General features: G+C 39.9%; 1 protein-coding gene across 1 annotated transcript in view; it reads right to left on the reverse strand.

Annotated features, from left to right (window-relative positions):
- Positions 1 to 16,795, reverse strand: part of MDN1 (midasin AAA ATPase 1) — a 3,484,183-nt gene that overhangs the window by 858,049 nt on the left and 2,609,339 nt on the right. The window contains exon 75 of the mRNA XM_044071809.1: positions 3,137 to 3,283. Within this exon, the coding sequence (XP_043927744.1) occupies positions 3,137 to 3,283 (147 nt within the window). The remainder of the gene's footprint in view (positions 1 to 3,136; positions 3,284 to 16,795) is intronic.

The raw sequence follows: 16,795 nt of genomic DNA on the forward strand, positions 1-16,795 counted from the left end.
AAAGAGAAATGCAGTATTTTGGAGTATTTTAGCTTTAAAGCACTGCTGACACCATTGTGTGATGTAAATATGTGAATAATGCTGTTTGTTATCCATAAAGAAATGCCGTTTTTAGAAAGAGAAATTCCCATACATTTAAGTCATTATAAGTCTAATTACATGTTTTGTTCTTTTATAAAAGTATGTTTTTTTTCTAAACCATGGCAAATTTATCAGGATTTAAGGAGCATGCTCATTGTTCTACATACCAGATTCAATACAGTCCCCAAGGGAAAGGGTCAATGTTCTGAACTGGACTTAAAGGAAAAATGTTGCTGTACCTTAGTCAGAAAAAGGTCCTCATGCCTGGAGAGGAATTTCCAGGAAGAAAGTGTCTCTCCACCTACCTAATGCATTGATGAGAGACACCAATTCATCTGGAGACCACAATAATAAATTCCTCTTAACTGGACCAGAAGTTGGCTAACAGCGGTTTTTTTTTTGCTTAGAGAGTTATCACTGGTTCCATGGATCTAGAAAGGTAATTGCAACCTACCCTCAAATTTTCAGTCCTTATGATGTTGGTCTGGGTAAAACAAGGAATAGGGTAAGAACCTGCAGAACTCTGCATGAGGAACTATGATCCTCACCATCCTCCTGGTACTGAGGAAGGCCAGCAATTTCTCCCTCCTATATTTGTAGGTGGCTACAAGAAACCACTCACACTTGTATCACCATTTTATACCCTGCATTATTTTCTAAGGCAATATACTGTGGTGGTGGTGCTGCCGTAGCCTTGTCACCTAACAGTAAGACGTTGCCCTGTTCGATTCTCAGCTAGAGTGTCTTCTGTGTGGAGACATGCGTGAATGGGCGTACCTTCGTTGAAGGTTGTGCGTCAGAGCTGGCAACTAGACACGTAAAAATCTACTGCCAATCATTAGGGGACTGGAGTTCCGCTGTGGCGACCCATAACAGGGAAAAAGCCGAAAGACACAACAACATTATTTTCTAAGGCAATACAAGTCTAGGTCATGCTTGGCTATATGGCAACTGTAGAGAAACCAAGATTTTTAGTTTCTAGGCACAAAATGCAGAAACTTTTCACAGACATGCATCAGGATCAAGATATGAATTGAGAAGGGGAAAGAAGAAGGTTGCAGGTTCAGGGGCTGTTGCACTCCCATGTAATCAGCAAGCAATGTCATGGCATATCCTGGAACTAGGAGCTCATACCAAAGTGAGAGAGTGAGAAAAATGTGCCAGTTCATTTTTGGCAATCTGACTGGTTTTATTTCCAGCTTTTGCTCAACAGAGTTATTCCATGCAACTCAGTCTGGGCAAATGGACACTTACCTACCAGTAGCTTACTCACCACCCAAGGCTGCTGGGCTTTGGGGCAGGCAAATACGGGCAAGTAGGGTCATGTAGACTCCTATTACCACTCACATGGGTCCTGTGAGTATGTTGGATAAGCCAAGACCTCAACCCACCCACAGCCAGCAAATACCCATGCCCCTACTGGCAACATTAGTTATTGTGACCAAACCATCAACAGCCAAATTCTTACTTCACGTGGCCAGCCCTGATAAGGCAAGCAGTGTGTTCTCCTATCTAATGGACACTGTGGACCACAGCTGATACCTAAAGCAGTTGGTCCATAAGACTCCTCCACCAATAGGCACTACCTAGAATCCAAGCTTGTTGCCCACGACATGACTGCATACTTTTTGGGGGAGCATTCTATTGGCAGACCTCTCGAGATCAACTGACAGGTACTGCATTAAAGTCCAATACCTTGCGTCTTTGAGGTGGCAAAACCCAGACATTTTTTTTTTTTTTTGAGAGAGGAAGGTGGAACATGCACACTCCACAAAGACAGTAACCACAAGCCAGGATTGAACTTGGCACCTTAAATGTGATAAAGGTAATTCAAAGTTCCCTTCTTTTCACACAGCCTATATCCACATCCCCTCCAAAAAAGTAATTTTATTCTGACTTGACTGCACATCTGGTATTTGACTACAACTGTTAAATTTTTTGATCTCTTGCCAGAACCCTGGATCACCATAAGCAAAACAAAAAGCACAGATAATGGAATATTATTAACTGCTAAAGTTTAGTTGGTGGTTTAACAGCATATTTTAATCATCTCGCAAAAGAAAGTCCTTCATGAAGATACAGCATTTGTGCCCTGTCATGGCAGTCTCTCACTAAATGCTAAGACATTACTGGTAGGTACTGCCTTCAGCTGCATTTAAGCAAATGTCAGTACTTGGCTAATTTTTGCGCTTTCCCTCAAAAAACATTAAATGTTAAGGTAAATCACACAGAATAAGTCAAAAATGTCAGACAGAGTTTCAATTGTCTTACGTTTAAAAAAAATGCATGTTGATGCAAAGCCTGTTTTTCTATTGACTTTCTAAAGTAGAGCAATATTTACAAAAAAAAAAACTGTCCATAACTTCTGGCTTGACACCCCCCCCAAACAATTATTTTTGGTTTTATCCCCGATTCTTGAAGAAAGTTGTTCAGAGCTACGTTTTCCAAAATACCTAACCTGGAATTAGACAATTAGCTAGCCATGACTGGCTACTATGCAAGTATGAGGAAAGGGCAACTGCATGCCTTTTTACTTTCAGCTTAACTTGGGACTTAATTTTATTTTGATCCTGTAGGTACTGATCTATCGAAATATTCATCCTTAAGTTTTCTGAGGATGGAAAGTGTTTTCATTTTAAAAGCTATAGTTTTTCAATTTTAAAATAATAAAAAAAATAAAAATACAGGAAAACAGATCTCAGGACACAATGTTCTGGTTTTATCAGGTATCAAGATAAATCATCACAGAAAAAAGGGGTTAAGCAAACATAATGCAATGAAACTATAGTCGTAATGACCCTGGAGGAGAAGGAAAGGTAACAACTGTTATCATTAGGAGATCCAAGGACTATAACCTAAACTTAGAAAATGAAGTCTACAGATGATTGTGAAAACATTCCTAAAGGATCTGCTTTGTTGTGTATTAGCTTTTATGGCTATTTGTATTGCCCCAGAGCCTCTCCCAACGCTGACAAGGCAGCTAAGAAATAATAATACATTTTACAGTCCTTTAATTGGCTTAATCCATTTATAGGCAACTGCAAAATGATCTCACCCATCCTGGTTAGGAGTTTAAAGAGCTCCGATAAAGCCCGCTGCTTCTGCATCAGTATATGTTTAACCTCAGACTTCTGCTTCTCTTTGTCTGCAGTCTGATCAACTGTCATGTCCCGAAGATCATGAACTGAAGTAATGACATCACCTGTGAAAACAGAAGACAGTAATCTTCCTCAAGTATCTGTACAAAGTGAGAAAAAAAAATACTCCAAACTCGGCATTAATGCAATTGGTTTACTAAAGTTCATTAGAGTGCACTGTATGAAGGAAAAGACCATTTCCTGTGATTCCACACCAAAGCAGATCACTGAAATGGAATACACAAACTGTCCACAGTTACAGTAGCACATCCTAACAGCAAATTAAGTAGACTAGAGTGATTTCATGGTACAGAAAACATAGCCTATTAACAGGACAATAAAACCCTAACCTGTTTCCTAGCACTGTCCAGCCACTGCAACTGCATGGATATACAACAAATGGGTATGTTTCCCCTGCACAAAACTACACAGATCAAACATCTATCAACTTTGGTTAACAGCTTTGCAATTCTCTTAGCTAGTACAACATAACAATTTTAAAATTATGGTTTAAAATTGAAATGGGTCTGTATGAAGCCAAATCTCAAAGCTCTTTAACCGGTTTTGGTAATAAAGCAACCACAGCTTTCTTTCACGATGCTGGCATCCCCCCTACCCCACATTTTTAACGGTGTTACAACCTTCCAGAGTGTTCTCAATTTTTTTCAAACTTCCACAGGAATACCATTTGTTCCTGGAGACTTCCCTATTGAAGGATTATACATTACAGTTTTTTCTCTCATATCTTCCTGTATTAGCTGCTTTTTTAACATCTTTATTAATTTCACACATTACACAGGGAAATGGGTACATATGCATTTATTAAAAAAAAAACTACACAGATTTATTTTTATGTATTATACACATTTACTTAACAATTACTTTGACATTACACAGACTGCTTAAGTCCCATCTTCCCCAAAATTTCAATGCTCCTCCTCCTGAACATTATTCTGCATGTCTTATTCCCAAAGATTCCATTTATTTACATGCAGCTCCCCCCTTCCTTTTCCAAAGATCCCACCACCAATTATTTTATCTAATTTACAATGTTCAAAATAATTATTTTATGGCTGATTTACATTTTGATTTGCATGTTCTTGCAATTGCTTTTTTTTGGTAGCAATCATAAAACTTAGTAAGGCCTTACTGTGTCTAGGCAATTCAATTTCTATATCCAAATGCAAAAGAATCATTTACTTAATTTAACAATTGGCTTAAATTCTGGTGTCATTCAAAGGGGATCCAATGTCTGTCTGCCTGGGATGACATGCTGGACAAGCTTAGCTGCTTCTGGGGGATGGCTTGCACTGTCACCCCCTGATTCGATTGATATTGTTGGTAACCCCTGCCACCCCCCCCATTTAATTTTTGAAAGGCTCAAATTCACCAGAAACTACCCAAATGGAAAAATAAAAAAAAAAAACTATGGCTGCATGTCCCTCTCAGCCAGATGTCTCTCAAAAAAAAATGCACGGGATTCAAGCCCTTGTCTTGAACATATGCAGTCTGTGGTGTGAGCCTTCCTGGTTGCCCCTGCTGAGAGCACCCCAGAGCACCTATCATTTTACACCCTTTACCTCATATCATGCAACAAAGGATCATCAAGGAAACACCGGTGTCCATATTCAATCAGGCACCCACCTCAGGAATTACACCTCAGCATGCGGGGCACCATCGAGATGCATCGCATGCAATGCAACCGTGCCAGACTGCTCTGCAATTTGCCAGCATGTACCAGGCATCCCTTAGGAAGGAACACCTGACACCCTTCTGGCCACACTGAAATCACTGAAATATAAATGTATCTACCACTATACTTATACTAGCCAGCTACCCTACTTATACTACACAAACAAGACACTACTCGCTACCAAAAAATCTGGGCCCAAAACATCAAAGAATTCATAAACTCATACAAAACAATTGGAACAGACATCATCCACATACCCCATCATTGAGAAACAACATGGAGTTCATCATCACACTAGCACCACAACCATACACAAGCTAACCTGACCCCTCACCCTCAACACAAGATCCAACTCAAAAGCTGCCCACCCCCCTGGAAACAAAAAAACACAGTAAAAAACTTCACAAAACAGGCTTCACCCTTCTCACTACTGAGCTTCTACTACAAAGTCCCCCCACTTACTGCTGCTCCCAGGCCTGCTGTAAATGACCAATCCATCACTTACAAGCACAAAATGCAGGCACCAGCAATCAAGGCCAAGGAGAAATCCAAAAAGGCAAAAAGTACCAGCAAACTGTACCAAAGGCAGGGTCCAGTCAGAGCCAAAACAGCCATAAACAAACTCTACAACAATAAACAACAAAGAAGTAGAAAGGGCCTAAGGTAATAGAAACTAAAGTAAAAAGCTAGGAGAAAAGCTAAAAAAGCAAAAGAAAAAAGCAAAAAGCTTAAAAAAAAAAACCTGATCAAAAATTTAAGGGAAGCTTAGAGCCTTCAATTAAAAGGAAAAACCCAAGGCTTAGAAACCTGGGAGGAAAGAAACTCAAAAGGATGAGGTGAGATGCAAGACAGCTAGTTCAAACCAATGCTCTGACAGGTGCAAACTTCACCTGGCCCAGTAGTTCAGTGGAAACATCATATCTATGAAACTGAACCCCATCTATCTCAAATGATAGGGCACCCAAACATCTCTCTCTCTCCAGGGCAAAAACACTGCATCCATGGGACCTGATGGTGTCCCCCGGATGGACCGACCAAACTTAACTCCAGACAACTCAGCAGTGACTCTGGCTCCTCATTAGGGGATCTGGCACTCAAGCAGGTGTACCTCTGTGTCATTACTGACTCACACACGCTGGCCTAAGTTCTGCCACTTGGTGCGACCCTAGAAATTGGTCCCATCAATCATGGAGCCAATATAACCATTCCATTAAGAAGAGACATAAGCAATAGAATAGATCATAACATAACTCAAACCTAATTTGTTTGGGAAATTGCAGCAGACTTAGCGGCTTTGTCAAAGGCATTTGAATTGGTTGGCTAGGCTTTTGATGATTTCTCTGGGACACCCCTTGGTAGAATTTGGCAAGGGCACCAACCAATTCCTACAGCATACAGCCATCAGCCTGACCTATGAACCCATAACCCGGCTCATCATACTGAATGGCACTCAACTGATCAACAACCCTGCCCGCCCATAAGGCACAAGATGCCACAAGATGGGTTGCACCCACAGGGTCAGAGTCAGAGCCCACTCCTGAAGAGCCATCTGGCTCATGTCAGACATCATGCCCAGTACAAGTGGTGGTCCCACAGGGCCTGATGGCAACCCAACTACCTGCACAAAAAAACACAGGACAGATATAAACTTCACTCACAGCTGATGACTGCAAAACTCAGTGATGTCTGCAAAATCGTCGCCTAGATGCCTTCTCCAGAGACCATAATCATGCCAGGGCCCTGGGTTACACGCCTGCCAGTATACCGGAGCAATGGCCTAAAGTCATATGCCAAAAAAAATAGTCATACCCACCCTAGCTACCATATAAGAGGCAATCCACTGAGCACAGAAGTAGTTATCAGGGACCTGGGGACAAAGGTTGACAGTAACCTTTCAGTTGACACTCAGATTGCTTCTACACATATAGTTACCCAAGGTGAGGACATTGATCATGATGATCATTCATGCCATTCACGATTCACATCTAGATCAACCAGTCTCATAGGTCCCTCACTCACACATTCAGACCAATGATTGATCCCAAGAATGTCTAAAAATGTATCCCCGCAGACACTTGCAGCAGCTGGAGGCCCCAAAGTTCCAAACCAAATAAAGGTCTCAAAGGCAAATCTATGGCTGCAAGGCTGAAGAACTCATTCATTATGGTGCACACTCACACTTGCTCAAAGGTGAGAGCAAAGCAAAAAGGAGGAGCCATGTCAAGCCCCATTTGATGAAACATATTCTGCCTCAAAAAAATATAATGAAAGAGCCACAAGGGCAGGAGACCTAAGGTAACACAGCAGTAGAGGGGGCAGGGCTGGGAAGCCTAGCTGTCACTGGCAAGAGACCCCTATGCTGTGGAACAAAATCCCAGTATATGTGAGGCCACAGAGGCTTCTGGCTTTGTTCAAGAGGAGAGACAGTGGATGGATGAGGCATCGATAATATTACCCAGTCAAAAGACTCAATGTAAATAACAGGAGCAAAGCAAAATAATGGGCATAGTTTCTCCAAACTAAAGGGGTGAGCTAAGCCTGTAAGGCTAGAACAATAACCTGTTCCACTAACACTTCTAACAAAGTACCCTGTAGGGAATTTTATAAATCCAAGCAGCAAGCCGAGGAATGACACATGGGTAAGAAAACTGCCCTGTGCAAGGAAACCAACACAATAGCCCAAACTAAATCAAAGTACCAGTACTCGAGCACAAAGAATCAAAAGACCATTGTGGTGAAGATGTCCATAACTTATTGTTTAAGAATGAAAGAGGAACTGATGACCCAGTTTCAAAGTTAAACACATTTACCTCAGTACCAAAAAGTAAAAATCTGTGAATGGTGTTACAACTTGTGATTAAATGCATGTTGCTGTTGTTGTTGTTGTCTTTCGGCTTTTTCCCAGTTAGGGGTCGCCACAGCGGAACTCCGGTCCGCTAATGATTGGCAGTAGATTTTTACATCCTGAGTTGTCATTTCTGACGCACAACCTTCAACGAAGGTACGCCCATTCACGCATGTCTCCACACAGAAGACGCTCTAGCTGAGAATCGAACAGGACAATGTCTTACTGTGAGGCGACAACGCTACCGCAGTACCACCACTGCAGTACTGTGATTAAATGCATGTAAAACACGAAATGACTTTAAAACGTACTGCCTGAGTATGCATCTAAACCAAAAAATTATTAGTGAAAACTGCTTCATAATGTGAAAACAAATGAAAAAAAAATATCACCAATGCTAACCATAGCAAATATATACAGAATTAGTGTTGAAATTTATTTTTAGTCCCAAGGAGAGGCAGAATTAAGGAAAAAGCAGTGTATCGTATCTTATTTGGTTTCAAAATTGTTACCACTGTCTAGTGGTGAAACAATATAAGGAAGGACACAGTATATTAAAGGAAAAAGCTAACTTGTAATTTAATTTCAATTTACATTGAACATTTCTAAAGAAAATAATTTTCAATTGCTAACTCACTGTTATCAGTACAGTACAAAAATATATGTTTACGCTGAAAATACAAAAAGAAAACCAGTTAAAGTGATTCTTACATGGTCATTTAGTTCTGATTTGGAAAGGACTAAGCATAACATTCCATTCTCGTTCTTTGTAACTTAAGATAGCCTATAGCCTGCCAGTCGTTTTTATAGACAGTGTCTCTTTTGCCAATACGAATAAACACAAACTGGGCAGCTGAAACTTGAGTGATATGTTTAGACAAAGCAGTACATATTGTATGGCATTTTATGTTAATACGCTAGGGCATCTGGTGCTTGGATATTCTGGATGACTTGCCCATGTAAAAGACTGAGCAGGTGCAGACAGGAAAATATATTATCCATTCACTTGTACATGTGATCAGAAACTATGCTGAACATTTTACTTGTGTTTGCTGATGTACACTGCTTGGTTCTGAACACAACTGCAATATTTGCAATTTTTGCATGGAATGCACATACTAGGTATTTTTCCATCAACAGCTGTTTGTCTAGTACCATGGAACATCTAGTGCTTTGCATAAACATACCATTCAACATTCAATTACATGGCCTCATCTCACTCTGTTATATTTGTCTCTGTTTATTTGTTCTTAATACCGTGGTGCTTTTGCCAGTTTTCTCCAGTAAATTCCAGACCCTTGTTGCCTATTTTAACTCATTAACCCAGAGTACCTTCTCATGGCGCTTTTGTGCTTACATCTGAGCACGCCATGAGAAGATAGGAATTGCAAGTTGTTACCCCCAGAGTGCCTTCCACAAGCACAAGAAACTGTAGTGCAGAGTTGTAGTTGAACTTAATCTAAAACACGCTGAACTTGTAATTTACCTTCTGTAGTTATGATTCAGTGTGTTTTTACATTAAGGTCACATTTAACTTTTAGTAGAAAATCCACTTAAGCTGTTGATAAAGCAAGTGGTGGCAGGCAATCTGATTCTTGCAATCAAAGCCACCACTTGCGTAACACATCCACCTGCAACCTGATTTTCTTTTGCTTTCCCCAAATAGAGTCCAGCAGCAGGTATTTCCTTTCTTTTTTTCTAATATTTGGAGATTTTTACCTGCTACTGGATCCCTCTATTTTATTTGGGGACTCGCGGATCGCCAGAGATCGTTAGAGAGGCGCATCAGTTTGGCAGTTGCTACAAGGATTTCCCGGTTCAGCTTTTGCTCAAGAACTATGGTACAAATATTGAGTTATGATGCGTATATGTATGTGATTTTTCTTTTTAGCTTGCCAAATTATTTACGGGTGAAACATCATGTTCATCCCTATACCACCTATTGTCGTTGTTTGCCTTTACATTCGATTTGGTAACACCTGAGTGAACAGCCTGGGCCGTGGAAGTACTCTCTCTCTGAGCTACGTCAGGACCCTCAGCTCCAGCTGCAGTTCTACCCTCAGCCCCGCTCCCCGGAAGATGGTGGTCTCGGCAGAGATATGCTGCTTCTGCTTCGATGTGCTCTGTCACTTGTATGGGTACCAACCACCTAGGAACCCCCACTTCACCAATGAGCCATAGTGAGTAGTATCCAAGAAGAGCTGCCTAGCAGTATTAGATGCATCTGCTTAGGGTCAAGGGGGGTTAGTAGAAAGTGTCAGCAAAGATCACACACACTTTTATTTTGGAGTTGCAGTAGAATGAGAAGATTCTGGATTAGAATGTAGGATTGCATCCTAGACCAGGTATCTCTGTTAAGCTTTGTTTTCTCCCTTAATGTGCACTTTCTCGTGTGTAAACACAGCAGCCCTTGTGGATTTCCTTATTTAGCACAATGCATGCTGCAGGAAATGCTGGACTGGGAGGGCCTTTGCTTGTGTTTGTGAGTAGTAGCCTTGTATTATTTTTCACTAAAAGGTGCATGAAGTGTGTGGACTGGTTTATGGTACGATTAACTGCCCTTCTGTTTTGTTCGAAGATTTTTCCGAAACATCCGACTGCCAGTCATGCAGTTCAAATGGTCGCAACATTAAACTTCAATCTTTGTTTAACATTTTATTTTGCTGTCACTGTTGTTTTTGACACTGTCAACCCCACTGTTTTTTGTTCCAGTAGTAGGACGGCTGTAGTGAAAGGTATGTGTGGGTGGGTGGGGGGTGGAGGGACTTTACATCAACAGCAGAGCATTGATTTGTATGAAACTTTTTTTTTGTTTGGCTGGAGATGCCTTCTTGGTTGTTTTTTTTTTCTCCTTGGCATATTTTACATTTTACGTAAATTGTTCATTTTTTGATTGGCAGCTTCTTTATTGGTTCCACTTGGTAAATATCGTTGCCCATTTACAGTATCACTTCAGTATAGTATTAGGTAATTATATTTAAATTATTCGTTTGCAGGTTTACCTGTTAAAATATTATCACAATTATTTGATTATGATTATAACTTGCATGTTATGGATTTAAAGTTGTGCACATTATTGTACTACAGTTTTAGTGTAGTTAACACTGCTTGGTTGCCTGTGCGCTTATGCTTTGTCTGAAGTTTGTCACTGTCCTTTGTATAACTGACAGTTTTCTCACTTTTCTGTATATATATATATATATATATATATATATATATATATATATATATACACATACATACATACACACACAAACACACACACACACATGCAATCACACGAAGAAAATGCAAATAGATGTTTTATTGAAAAAAATTGTTTGCAAAATAACCCTGACAGTTCAGTGATATCTTAATCAGCCTTTGGCAGTAAATTTATATTAAAGCCTGTTTTTTAATCCAAACATGTTCATTGATACTTTAGAAATTTCATTATTCTGTACACATATGTATTCAAGTGACAATGATATATTGAGTTATGGATGCATTCATGGGTTTGATGATCACCCTTCCTCAATAAAGAAATGTCAGCTCGATATTTTGCAGACAGGGGGGAAAGGTTTTTGATATTTGTTTTAGCTTGTTGGTGATATTTGTGCTCCAGGTCATATGTTTAAGACATGCATGATCAACGTTAGCATACTGTGAAAAATGGAAGTCTTTATGAGCAAATAAGAGTTGACTTTTGACTTGAAGCTTAAATACGGATAGTTGTTTTGGGACTGTGGAAAGTTTTACAGTAGACAACTTCACTATAGAAGGAGCGCTGTGATGCTAAAACAGTTTGATACACAATGTACTAGTTTGTTTAAACAAACGGGGGTCAGTTTAGATCAGTCAATTTTCTTCCTTCTTTACTTTCAACACAGAAGTCGACAGTAAATGAAAACATAGCTTACGTGGTTTCAAAAAGGTATCCTGGATAGTTAGGTTTTTAAGTGGGCAAAAAGTATCATGCTTTTGGTTCCAAAGCAATGTTTTGCAATATTCTTATTATACAGTAACTAAAATATGTTGGGTACATAGAAGGAAGGAGAAAAAGTTGAATGGAGTTGGTGATAACAGGTGAGGAGGGTAAAATGAAAGAAGGGATGGATAGGAGTTAAGTTTTGTAGAATAAAGAATAGCATGCTTTTGTGAAGAGGAGCTTTTGTTTTATTTCTCAAATCATTTTTTAATAGGAATGTGTATGCTGCTGATTTTTGCATTTTAAGCAGTGTTCTTTTATTTGTGAGCTAGCTGGTGATCATTTTTGCTCTGTCTTCCATAATTGATCAGTTTTTTTTTTCTTCATTGTGTTTATAAAATTCTGATCCTATTTTTATACTCCAGATCTTACATTGATATTATCATTTAACTAATAAAAAAATGTTCTCCACAAGAACTCCTTAGTACTCAGCACTATGGTTAACGGGAGGGTGACTTCTGGAATTCACACATTTGGTAATATACTACATTGGTCTTTTGAATTTTATCGCAGTCTTTGTTTAATTTCATTACTATTCAGGCCTAGCTGTGGTTTACATTTGCCTACCTTCCAGGTTGCACTACAGGCTGGTTGCCTTCCATCACCTCTACACTTCAGACTTGGTGTCACTACTAAACAGTTAAATCTTATTTTGTAACCCCAACGATGTACGTGTCGAAATACTGCTGGGAATTTTTGTGAGGTTATTCTCCAGTTTCCTTCCTCTAAGTTATCAACTGTTGGGAGTAGTAGTGCGGCTTTTGCAGCAGAGTACAGGGATTCTGCTCTTTGAGCTTTTTAACATTGTTTTGCCATTAGTTTAGACAACAAATTTACCCAAAGGCTGAAGGCAACTGGTAGAAATGAAAATAATCCACAAGGAATAAAAAAATCCAACGTTTTTAGTGAGCGTTTTCGCAATGTTCAACATTGCTTCATCAGACAGTTAGAAATCAATTAAACTTTAATACCCATTTCAAATTTCACTGAAGACCAATCAAATGCATAAATTTTAAACAACCCCCCCACCCTAAACAAATTGGTGTGATAATCCAAATTGTTAAAAGTGCACTTACATTTCACAAATTATATATAACACATTTTAAAACATATATATTTTACGTATCAACTTCAATATACTAAAAAGTGCATGTGTAGCTCTAAAGCACACACAAAATTTCAATAACACAAACCAAATTCTTGTTTTATTTTATGTTCATTTTATCAATTTATTTCTCTCTCCTGGACTTGAGCACTTTTTTAAGGGGAACTGAGTCATTAAGACCCAGATCCCTATGGGCCCCCAACCTCAAGATCCACTGTAGTTCCACACACACTGTCCGATTAACATGTTCTCCCAACCTACTATTCACTGTTTGTACATGTAACACTTGAAAGAAAAACACATGCTCTTCATTTGCGGACATCGTATGTTTAGCTAGAACACAACATTCCAACCCCTTTTTTGTACAATAAATATGATCCCTTATTCATTTTCTAAAACATGTATTTGTCTTCCCTACATAGAAATGAAAACATACCTTGCAGTGTGTGCCACAAAGACTACATTGCAAGTGTTACAATTTGCTCCTAACTCTAAGTTCCCAGAAGTGCCCTGTCCCTGGATGCTTGAAGAACCTTGATTCATCCATAAACATACAGTGAGCACAATTTCCACATCTACGTGTCCCATGCTGAATATCTCCTGTTACATTCCTCGGTCCGGGATAAAACAACTGTTGTTTTAAGTTCTTTTGATTCTTGTAAATAAAACTAGGTCTTGTACTTACTATTCTATAGTTTCCTCATCCACTAGAAGACTGTGCCAATTTTCTTTTATAATGTTCCCAAATCTCTCAACATCCATAGCATAAGGCAACACTATTGAAATTTAAGAACCAACTCTATTCCCTGATTTCATCCTGTACTGTTGTTTTCATGGAATAGTAGAGTCTAGCTTTCCCTTTTCTCTCATTCTGTACCTTCAAATAGGCTTCCCTGATTTCACGTACACTGTACCCCTTACTCAGAAAACCTTCCTGTAAACTAACAAGTTCCTTCTGATACTCATCTTCCTGACAACAGAGATGTGAAACCCTCATCGCTTGTCCCGTAACTATATTTAGGAAAATGTGATCTGTGTGCATACTGTCATGGTGTAAAAAAGCTGGACAATAACAAGATTTCCTATGTAGTTTAGTGTGCCAACCATTCTCAGTTCTAAAAACAGTAATGTCTAAGAAATCTATATTGCTGCTAGAATAATTCATGGTGAATTGTAAAAAAATATCCGGTACTATTAAGATAGTGATGAAATGTCTTTAAACTGGCCTCATCACCCCTCCAACCAACGATGAGGTCATCCACAAATCGTCTACACAATATGACACAGGAATCATGTACCGGGTACCGTTCTTCCCAGTCCACCATAACAAGATTTGCGTATGTGTTGGCACAACTAGTGCCCACAGCTACCCCTGATACTTTCCAATAAAATGTGTCTCCAAACATAAATACATTGTGTTCCAGAACAATTTCCAGAAGCAAACATAAAAAGTCCACTCTCTGCTCTGACAATTTGCTGTGTCTCAAAGAAAGTGATTTCACCATGGCAATGCCCCTTTCATTAGGAATATTTGTAAACAGTGAAACTATGTCAGAAGTAACTAATAAATCCATTTCCATTGGCTTGGACTCTTCTACTACCCTATATAAGTCACCCAAAAATGCTCAGTGTCTTTCAATACTTGAGAAAAATCATTCAGTACTTTTTTGGGTTAGGGAGGAACTCTGCTTCACATGGATGGGGAGCCTGTTCCATAGACAGGGTAGTCTCTGAGATGCATACCTATTTCTCCAGCAGGTCCTATTTATATCACATGCAATGTGCAAGTCTTTAGAATGGGTAATTGTGGTGCTGTTTGTTCTGTGGATATGCAGGCAGTCCATCAGAGTGGGGTCTGACAATACCCTGTATGCCAGGCATATATCTCCCCTCAAAAGCCACAACTGTTCCTCTATCAGTGCAAGCATGCCTTCTAGGCACCATTAGGGGCTACATGGACCTGCTTTATTAGCCAAAAATGTTTATGTCCCATGCACTGGCTTCCCACAACATGAGAGAGCTCCACTTTCCATCCAAGACAGTGTCAACAGAGTAGTGAAATGACTCAGGAGGGAGCTACCATCTCTCTGCCCAGGAAGAGCACAGCGATTCTCCTTGCCTCTGTCCTCAAGCATGTGATCAGGTCTTTATCCCTCTGTGTCAGCAGTCCATACTTAAGACTGAATGCTTTTGATTGGTATATCATTTATGTGCTTGTTGTCTATGATGCATTTCAATAAAAGACCCCAACTCTTTCGATAGGCACCGTCGGATCTTTTACATCCACCTGAGGAACAACCAACTCAAGCCGATGGGGCCTATGTTTATCAGCTCCTCTGAAGGGTGGCACACTCAGGATCGCAGGACCTCCATTCTAGTTATGGTAGATATCTTTGTCATATGAGCTCTTCCCTACAGCCATTTGACTGTCCAGCAGACAAAGAATAGGAATAGGTTTTTCTTGAGGTGTGCTTACTAGGCTAATGGCCCTGGGGGCCTTACAAGCCTAGTCAAGAGTTTATCCCCAAAAAGAAACCTCAGTCAGCACCTGTCGTCCCTGTCAATGATGGACACAGGTGGAACCCCTGGGACAAATTTGTGGTTTCCCATCCACTCATCAAGGTTGCGCTTGAATAGGGTCAGCGAGGTGCTCTGTTTGACATGTATGGGAAGTCTATTCCAGAGAAGGGGCAGTGTCTGGGAGACAAACCTTTCGCTCCAGCAGGTTTTGCTGATGTCGCATATTTGGGAGTGCAGAGGGGCTTATCTTCCTGAAAAAAAAAAGTTTAAAGAACAGCGATGTTTGATTTTGAAATTCTGAATTGCAAGTCTTGAGGTAGTTGTAATGTGGACCTCTCTAAACTCTAGGCTGGGATCAGATAGGGTCTACCTTGAGGTGAGCTGACCTGTATTTCTGATTATACTAAGTGTTTCCCTGAGTGAAATAAAGGTTATTACTTGCTGACTACTACCAGCATGGAGCTACCATATATTTTGCTTTTTTTTCCTTGGCTTTGTCAGTCATGTGTGGAATTTAGGTGGGAGGAAGGGCTCATTAATATCAAAAGTGTTATACTATTTTACTGAATTACTCAAGTCTTCTCCTTAATAATGATAATGAGCCAGTTACATGACAGTTCCACCAGGTAATCTAATGAATGCCTACTCAACAGGTTATATGCACCAATTATCACCTGTGTCTGAGCATGCATAACTTTGCAGTAATGCAATGCAGGTCATTATCACAGTGCAGTTACAATATAGCACTGAGACATTATCACTTTTCAGGCAAAACTCTCAGCAGCTGTCACTGTTATTCACATAAGTAGAAGTCGTTATCACATTGATGAATGCACAAGCCAGATGTGGGTTCTTCTCCACTTGGAGTCACTGCAAGCCACCCCCACCCCACATACCAGTTTATTTCTGTCATTTGTACAATTTCAAGAAATGTAACAAACATATGAGGCAAAATCTGGAAAGTTGAGAGGTATGATAGGAATAGATTTTAAATATTGTTCTTTTTAACTTACAAAGTTACTAAAATAACAGAATTTGTGCTAGAATGCATCTTATGAAAGATATGAATATATACGTTATTATTTAGTGCCCTACGTCCCCTGTGATTTGCCAGAAAACCAGTCTCCTCCCTTCAGATGTAGTAAATGGATGCAGTTCAGGGCAAAAGGCTTTACATTAGCTCCCCCCTTTGACTCTTTATGGCCACTGCCAAAAGGACGCATGTAAATGGAAAAGGCAGAGGTAAGGCAGACTGCTGGCACGGCATGCAATCAAGAGTCATTGCTGCTACCAGCAGTCTGAGTGGCTAGCCAGCACAGGTATGGGACACTTCAGACGCTTACGAGCTGAAGCCCAATGCCAGTCCACGGCATATTAGTGGACTGGAGGTCATTACCCTGCTTTTTCTCTTTACATGTGCCCTTTCTGTGCCTCTGTCAGTCACTGT

This window comes from Protopterus annectens, chromosome 1.part0 (genome assembly GCF_019279795.1).
Source record: "Protopterus annectens isolate FY-2018-M chromosome 1.part0, PAN1.0, whole genome shotgun sequence".
Classification (NCBI taxonomy): Eukaryota; Metazoa; Chordata; order Ceratodontiformes; family Protopteridae; genus Protopterus; species Protopterus annectens.